At 38.8% G+C, this 9,404-nt stretch overlaps 1 protein-coding gene across 1 annotated transcript in view; it reads right to left on the bottom strand.

The window, feature by feature from the left end:
- Positions 1-3,012: 3,012 nt before the first annotated feature.
- LOC104952619 (matrix metalloproteinase-14-like) overlaps positions 3,013-9,404 on the bottom strand; it is a 15,839-nt gene continuing 9,447 nt past the window's right edge. Inside the window, exons 5-6 of the mRNA XM_010779473.1 lie at positions 3,152-3,270; positions 3,013-3,021 (exon numbers count right to left, since the gene is read on the bottom strand). Coding sequence (XP_010777775.1) covers positions 3,013-3,021; positions 3,152-3,270 — 128 coding nt within the window. The remainder of the gene's footprint in view (positions 3,022-3,151; positions 3,271-9,404) is intronic.

Raw genomic sequence — 9,404 nt, forward strand, 5'->3', positions numbered from 1 at the left:
ACTCTTTGAGTTAAAGTGAAGCGATGATTCATATTGGATTTTGCTGTGAGGAATGAGAGAATCAAATTATTGTTAAAGGCAGAAGAATTACTGGATATAAATGAGTCATGTCCAGTCTGTTTTATGGTTGAGTTCACCTAGATTAGGCAAGACAAACAGATGAAAGCTAGCATAGGGAGACAATAGGAGGATAAATGTAGCTTTTAATGAGTGAAGAAAATGAGAGAAGAAGTAATAGCCACAGGAGGAGAACAGATTCATTATGAAGATCTGGAATAATGAGGTGGATGTCTGTTTGTATCACCGGAGACAAGATGGCCAACCATCTGCAATCCACCCTCTTCTTCACTGCATATTGGATCATGCCAATATGATCTCATCTAGTGGAAAGGTGTGCACAATGTCTCTGACAGGCTTACATCCAATCTGTTGGAGAGGGTTAGGGGGAGCACAAAACGGGGCACAGTTGGAGAAGGTCTTAGGTCAATGACTGTATTAGAAACACTGATTGATCCTGTGGAGAAAGGTGCTATCGCATTTAATTAATGAGTGGGGGTTTTGTGTGGAGGCCCTCTTTTACTGACCTGGAAAGGCAACATGAGCAGGAACACTTGGTGAATGTGAGTCAGAGGAAAACTAATGATCTGATAATTGATGCATTAATATGGTATCTTGAATAAAAATAGAATGATATTATGGCAATTTAATGTGTAAGTATGTAAGAGCATGAGGATGTGAGCCATGACCTGTGCAGGGAGAGCACAGGAAGCTATCATAGCTATTAATAGTTTTGTATAAATGCGAACAAATTACCAACAGGGATTCAATTCAGCAATGTGGTATTCAGGATCTTATTAGGAACCTAAACCTTTTATGACATTGAAAATAAATATAATTGAGTATAATTTCAAGTGAAAGACCCTTCTGTTGTGTCCACTACTCTTAAACAGGTCAATCTTTCACTTTAAATTCTGCAAAGCTCGGAGTAAGAAAAGCCTTGAACTTGATACACTCCTTTGTGTATAATAGTGTATGGATATTAAAAAATAAAAGAGTTTTCAACGAGCTGCTAAGTTAACTGAAATGATGTCCTCGCTAAGACCATGTCCCTTTAAGATTTCATGAGACGATGTCTCTTATATCTCTGAATCGTTTCACTTTTCAAGTCTGCGTCGCATCTGAAAAGCGAGAACGTCTGGGCTGAGTGTGTTTGCTTGACAGGGGCAATCTGGCTGCGTGTGGGCACTGATGGCATTTATGTGTACATCTTCAGAAAGTGTTAGGGAAACCGAGCAGAAAGATGTTCTGGTACAGACAGAAATGGAGCTTTCTCAAGGCTACCGAAGAGATGGATAAATGATTGGACAGGAGAGAGAGAATGAGGGTACTGTGGGGACGTCACAGTCAAACCTTTCTTTTTCTGCCTGATCAAACATTATTATACAAGACGAAAAGTCCCAAGCAACAATACAGTAGGCTATATACTGTAAAAGCAAAAAAAGATGATCCAGACAAAACAATATTAGTGTGAAATACAATCAGACCTCATATTTAAAACAACTAGTTTAGCTGAGAAAAACAAAGGTTATTGTATAATTATTGCTGTGATTATTATAGGCATGCTAACTTGTTTTTTTGTAGACCAGTCCCCTGAATTTTGCCTATGTTTAGTGGGCAGGATTTTTTTTTTCTTTCTAAGTAGTGTGAAAATATAACAGTTTAATGTGCCTGACCTCAATGCCTGACACCATGGTTCATGTTCTGCCTCTCATCAACAATTAATGTTGCTGTGGCATATTAATATTTAACCACAGCAACCAAAAGCTTAACCAAATGTTTTGTTGCCTAACCTTAACCATACAGTAAATGTCATGTGTGTACTAAAATAATAACATTATTGATAAAGAAAAATATATTTCTAAACATAATCCAGCTTTTTTTCAACACGTTTGTCTTTCCATGCTTGTAGCCTGAATTTCCTTAAGGATTGTCACAGCATACTCAAATCAGCACTTATATTTCTTAGTTAAAGCTACACAAAAGAACCAGCCTGAGAAGATCCAAATGTACCTTGATTTACTGCTGTGTTTTCTGATTTCAGCCTGAGTTTGGTGGCCTGACCTCTGAGTCATAACACATATCTGGTATATATTGTTATGAGTCCCATCGGTGTTTAGCAGCACAGTTGGTGATCAGAGAGAAAACAGCTGCCCATCACCCCAGAGAGCAGATTCAATTCCCTTGCCTCACAGCTTTAACCGTCAGAGATTGTTTTCTCTTTTTTATCCCCTTCTCTTTACGCCTGGATCATTTGTCTCAGATTGATCTTGGCTTTTGCTCTTCGTTTCTCCTGAGGGGTTTGGGTTTGGGTTGATAAGTTAGTACAAACAACTCGCAATTCAGTCATTTTAAAAATAGGAATATGATTTATTTTCCAATAGAAAAAAATATTGTTAGCTGCAATTTCTTCCTCTGGGCACTCAAGGCAATAATGGCATGAATTATAAATTCTGCCTTGTTTAATGCTGAAAATGGTATTTAACTCTGTAAAAACGTTTAGTTTTTTCTCTTGTTTTGCTCCTAATGTACAGTAAAGGCCAATAACAGTATATTTATGACCAATTTACAGAGATGGTCCTCCGGTTGTTCTGTCATCAACTGCTCTTGCCTACCCTTGAAAAAGCCATGTGTTAGACGAGTGAATGATGTATAATATCCAGTTTATACTGTAGAGCTGTTGGTACATAATGTTATAAGGAAGGTCGTTTGAATACATTTTGAAGGTGACTTCAAGTGCAAGTGGGGAATATTTTCTCTTTTAAGTGAGGGGGGATTCTTTTCTCCCTTGGCAGGTGAAAGGTGACATGTGTGTGATATCCTGCTTGGACACTCTCTCATTATTGCCTATGTAGGGACATTGCAGATAACCTAACACTGCAATTAATCACACCAACCTTAATTATCTCATCATGAAAGGCAATTCATCCCTCATGATTCTCTTCACAGAGAAGCCTAAATCCACTGTGAAAACAGGTGAGAAGTTGAAGAAAAATTTTGAATAATCCCAAAAGATATGACTAAAAAAAGATGTGTTCTTTCTTGCTCTATTTCACAGTCTGTGTCTCTCTTTTTCCTATCGCTCCCCGCTTACCTGGCTTGCAGTCCCACATGCTGACAGGAACTGTCGAGTGAGAGATCTCTCCCGCAGCAGACGGCGGTGACGCCTCATCAGACTTCCAGCAAGCCCTGTGGCCCCTGATGGCGCCACAGCTGGGTGGATGGACATGATCACTCACTCACAGACAGGATTAACCCCCCAACTGCATCCGTCTTCGCTGTCCTGTTTCTAATCTCTGTCTCCTGGCCTCTGTCTGTCTCCCCGCTTCAGATTGTCTCTATCCCACAGTGCTCATGTCCATGACACAGTGGTGTTAAGTCTAGACAAAGCAGGCAGAAGCCCAACGTCTTAAGACCACTATTTACTAAGCAGGCTTTCACAGTATTGTAGGATTTTGTTGGTAACATGCAGGGTTGTACTGGAAAAGTAAAATTGAGACAGCAGCTCAAAATATGTTGGGTAATTGTAACCATGTGGACACCTTCAGTTCTCTGGTAAACATATGATTATTTAAATAAAATAATGTATTATTTATATAAAAGAGAATAACATAACATCCACGATCTTTATAGTGAATATGCCATATCAATTATGTTCCATAGGTTAATAACAAGACTTTATATTTATAACTTGAAATACATGATCAAAGTTTCTGGACTTGCTTTTGTCAGAAATAGAGAGGACTATCATTACACTCTTCCAGCATTAAAACCATCCCATTATCGTTTCCAAGACTCTGTGATATGACATGTGTTATCCGCGCTCTTACTGAAAATGTAAGCCTTCATTTCATTGTCTATTTGCTGCCTTGGGTCACACTGCTTTACTGAAAATTCAGTGATCTTTCCCCACTAAACATGAAATGGAAATTAACAGCGTCTGAAAGCCCTTTAATCCTACTTAAATATTCTTGCAAAAACAGCCCTTTCCTTTGAATTTCTCCTAATCAGATTTTAGATACATTTTAGCTCTGTTGATCTCAAATTATTTTGCCTTGTTACTATGTCTTGGTGTTGCAAAAGAAAATCCCACAGCACATTATGCAAAAGAGCAAAATGCAGAGCACAGCTTCATTTTGTCTCAAATGAGACACACACTCAAATATTTGATGGCTTGTTGTTACCAATGCCATCACAAGCAAAAGGTTTATAGTCGACTGGGATGATTAATTAAAACATGTATTTCAATTAGTTTATTTTGTTCATGAAGGTATGCTAGATATTTGAATAATAAGTGAGGTTTAAAAAAGTGGAAAATATCTAAATACATTAGATTTATAAATGCTGGGACAGACAGAGAGAATCTTTAAAATGGTTCCAATGCGATATGCAGCGCTAACTTCAAAGCGTGTTCAGTTCATTGCCACGGTCGTTTAAGTTCCTGGGGAGCGAGGCTCACACCATCACACTGACATGCATTTCAACCGGCACCATAACACACTGGCTCTGCCCACTATGGCTGCACTATTCACACCAGCTAAGGCTTTTTAGGTCCCGACGGACACACAGAACACTGTCATGCTGAGCTGCTTTGATAGAGACAGCTTACGTTCTATCAGGAGAAAAATGGGTTGAGGAGTGAGAATGGGGGTTGGGGGTTGGGAGGAGATGACAAAACACTACTTCAAAGTCTTGTAACAGATGAAATGTGTGCTGCTTTTCATGTTCCTTTGGTGTTGTTAATGACCGATGAGGAAGAAACGAGTTCCACATAAACTTGGTAACCTACATATAATGCATTAGAGCACACCACCTCACTTGGTTGTTGCTTTGTCTAAATGCCTAATGTTATTCTTCTGGCGTTCTTATGAAAAACTACATTTTTCTTCATTTTTTAACAAAGAGATTTTGGGTTGTTAATGCATCAGGTTTTAAAAAAAGATTACATATTTAAAAGAATAAGAAAATAAAGGTGGAATATCAGGAGAAATAAATAAAACAATAATTCAACGTAATGATTCCTTATAGATGCCCTATTGCATTTGCTGTCTGTTTTCTCAATCTTATTTATTTATGCACTACTGTCTCCAAATTAACATACCTGAGTTTCTCTCTGTGTTAACAGGCACTAAATTGCAATTAGGCAGGGGTGAAAATAATTAAATTAATTATAAACAAATAAAGGCAACACTCAACATTTCAAATGTGAAAAAAAACTACATTTGTTTTTAGATGTGTGAAAACAGGCTGCATGAAAATTACAAAATCACACTAACATAACACAATAAGTAATTATCTATAATATCCTTATCATTTAGAGCCCAGAAAAAGCAAGGCACCATTTTTTTACCTCTGCAAATGCCTCCCTCCAGGGATGCACCACCTGTCTGGCTCTCTCCAGCAGCAGTCTCCACTTGTCAGATGTTCCAAAATGATACAGGAACTAATTGGGCATGAAGGTGACAAACCAAGAAGCATCCTGTACAAGCCCCCTGCAACACACACCTGTCATAATGGAGCCAAATCCTGGAATATGGCAGGTTAAGTACTCAGATCAGAACATGTCAGACTGATAAAACTAATAAACAATCCTCAAAAACAACTGTGGAAGTGCGTTCCCAACCGATAAACACATCAGACTGGTAGAGTTTCCCTTTCCCCAAATGTTAGGAATAAAGAGAATGGCATTAGAGGCATTGCAAGATTCAAGTGGCGTGTCCCAACACACTCCTTCAACTGCTGACAAAAAACAGAGGTTATTTAATCAAACAAGCAGCCTAGTAATAAAACTTGCAGGAATAATCCAAACATCTTTCTAAAGCCCAACCAAAATCTATGTAAACAAAATGGCTGAGGTGTGAATGTTGACTAGAGATTTATGTGTTCCAAACTAAACAATATTGCAGCATCAAATATTCATAGTCATCTGTGATCAGCAATGCATACTCCACCATTGATCCATATGGAAAATGCAGCTGCCAGTAACACAGCCCTGATCCATCAGCGGCAGGAGAAATAAGAGTGCGGGACGTGGAGTGCAGGGGCAATTTGCAATCACATGGAGAAAATACATGAATTTCCTGGAGTGGAGTATGAAGGTGAAAGATGTTGCGCCTACGTGAAATTGGAAGCAGACACAACTCTTACATAAATATGATCCTTAGACAAGTGGCTTTCTCCATCTTGACAGCTTATTTTCTGTGCAGACCGATGAACGATGTTTCAATGGGTGTGACAGGAAGAGACTGGCTGATATGTTTCCTTGATTCGATGAGGCCAAAAGAAGGCTTTTTTGCAGAGAGGATGGAGATGGAGGGAGAGGATATGTTAAGGGATGGAGAGAGGTTTTCTGATTGAAAGAGATTTTTAGAGAGGAAAGTGTTTATGAAAGAGGTTGAGCAAATAGGAATACGGCTATTGGTTGAAAGCAATGCAAAATAATCTTTCCCAGTTTACCATACTCGGTGTGTACAGTATTCACCAGTACAAGGGGAAACATTTGCCTCTTTTCTTAGCATTTAACCAGCAATAACTTAACATGAATGGTGTTTGCCGCATCATGTGTTTAAAAATCGACCTTGAATTGTCTATCAATAGCCGCAATAGAATGTCCAACAATCTCAATAGCATGCTTCATCCTCACAGATAATACATTGGTTTGTTGGCTATCTTTCAAAGCACAAGGTCACTACAGCAGAGACTAAAAGCATCAAGCTGTTTTGAAAGTGTTAACAGCACAACTCAACGGTAAAGGCAACATTGCGTTTGATCAAAGGTTCATCAGAGAAATTAGACCAGCTTAAACTTGTCTGCTCAGGTACATCATCTGAATGCTCTTATAGTGATTGAAAAAAAGAAGGTTTGGGAGATGGAGTGTAGCGTTACAGCATGCTGCGGTGGAGCTTTATAGGTGAGCAGGAGGATTGTGAAGTCAATCTGGTGTTGCAGGATGGTTAGCTGAGTAGAAGTAAACGTAAGGTGGTAACAGGTCTCTATCTATCCTCAGCCATGTCAAATGCATGTCACCTGCTAAAACAAAAATTGGATACTTACATTTTGAGTATAACATTATGATAATCCTCAAAATATATGTTAATATGAATGATTATAGATCATTTATTATTTAATTCCCTCCACACTGAGATTCCTACAGAATTACACATTTGTATTGTCCTGACAGAACAATCACAGCTGTAAGTAAAAACATTCTGGCTGCAAGAATTCTGGATGGTTTATAAAAATAATGCATACATATTATAGTAATATGAATCATAAAGGATGTATGTATAACCTGTATCAGTGAAACTGTGGCTCTCTGTCTATACGGTCAAAATAACCCACTGGCAGATAACCGCTATAAATACTTAATACATTCATTTACAAGTGCACTTAGTACCTTAGGATAGGTTAAATAACAGAGTTTAGTCAAGTCAAAGACACACATGATAAATGGTTTCAATTGAACAGCTTTGAAAAGTAAATTTAACATGATCTCAATATTATAGTTGGGTAAAGAGTATGTGCCATATGCAACATATGGGCTTTATCACACATGAAGCAGTACTTCGTACTCTTTAGCACAGATTTATTGTTCCCCGTCCAAACATTGATGTCATCGGTGGATCAGTATCACAAATGTAAAACCTACAATCACTGAGTTTCTGTGGTTTCTATGATCTATTCAAGTTCCCCATCTCAAAGACTGTCCTCTGCCCATTGACCTTATGAGGGTGTTGGTTTGAGGGATGTGGGGGTACAGTAGGTGACCCTTTTTTGCGCTTTAACTGTCTTTATGTAAAATGAATGTCGGATTGTCATTTGCTTCGGTAGACACTAGGCTATTGACGTTTACTTTTCATATTATCTTGGTGTGATCTGGATGAGCAATGGGAGTAATTTCAATGCAGGACTGACCGAGCAATCCTACATTTTAATAAATGATTCTGTCAAATGCATGGTTTGAGAAGAATGCCTTTAAATCTGTAGATATGCATCACAGGAATATATGCCAGCAGCCTAACCCAGTGTTGCTGAAACAGGAAAAATATCCTGTCAGTAATTTAGAATGTAAGCAGTTTGTTAGAATCTGAAAACGGTGGCGGCAGAATAATTATTTTAGACAAGTCGATTGATAGAGTTTAAGGCTGTTGACAAATTGCCATAACAAAATCCTGTTTCTGTCAGCCACTTTTTCTATCACCATTTCCTTTTTGAATGAACAGGACATTTTTTACATAAGAATTGGCAGCTGAATTGATACAATCTGCCATATTCAATATATTTCATGAGTCTTTGTCGAATGTAGAGATTTGCACAAATGGCATTTTGATTAAAAAAAAGATGTCCCTGTCTTCTGTAGGAATGGTTGATGATACAAATGTTACTGTCCTGTCTTTAAGTAAGAGAAATTGACTGTGCTGTGGAACTACAAACATGGAACAGAGTAAATTCTCTAACACAGGGGTGCCCAACCAGTCGATCGCGATCGACCGGTCAATCGCGGGGAGATTCCCAGTCGATCGCGAGATGTGTCTAAAAATAGAACAACAATATTCTGTTTTATCGTTAATGTCCTATAGCATAATCTTCCTGTGCCAGAATAATGCACTTGAACCAAGCGGCAAACTCTGTGGAAGAGCCGGGACGCCAATACGGAAGTGGCACACACTGCAGTTCATATATTGGTCGATAGGGACTGACTGCAGAAAGGAGCAATTTCCATAGACCCCCATGTTAAAATGCCCAACTTTAAAGCAGAAAAAAACATGTTTCTACCCATGGATGCAATAAATATTATTATTATTGCATCCATGGGTAGAAACATGTTTTTTTCTGCTTTAAAGTTGGGCATTTTAACATGGGGGTCTATGGAAATTGCTCCTTTCTGCANCCCTTGCGGAGAATGGGTGAACCGACGCAGCACACATTTAAATGTAAGTATGTAGTGTCGTAGAGCATGTGTTGGTAAATATGTTACTTTGTTGCATTTTTTTATCACCAAAAATGTGTTTTGTGAAAGTAAAGCAAGTTCATAATTAGATAGACATCGTGAGGTATTTATTTTCGGTACAGTTTATGTTGAAACCGTTAGAGAGAGTGGCACACTTGTTAGCCTGTTCCATTCTTCTTCGTTTTCCGACGCCGTGGCTTGGAAGCATACTTGCTTAGTTTCTGAAGGAAGTGACTTGGAAGTACGCGACTACCAAGCCAGCATCCTCGAGATTGAGAAACGGCCTGTCACTCCTGTTGACACGGACAACGTCAGCGAAATAGTGCCCACTGCCCACCAGCCACGCCCCGACACATGGGGTCACGCCGGCCAATCACAGAGCTTTGATGCGTTCAAG

The sequence above is a fragment of the Notothenia coriiceps genome, unplaced genomic scaffold, assembly GCF_000735185.1.
Source record: "Notothenia coriiceps isolate Sejong01 unplaced genomic scaffold, NC01 NC01_scaffold00000339, whole genome shotgun sequence".
Classification (NCBI taxonomy): Eukaryota; Metazoa; Chordata; class Actinopteri; order Perciformes; family Nototheniidae; genus Notothenia; species Notothenia coriiceps.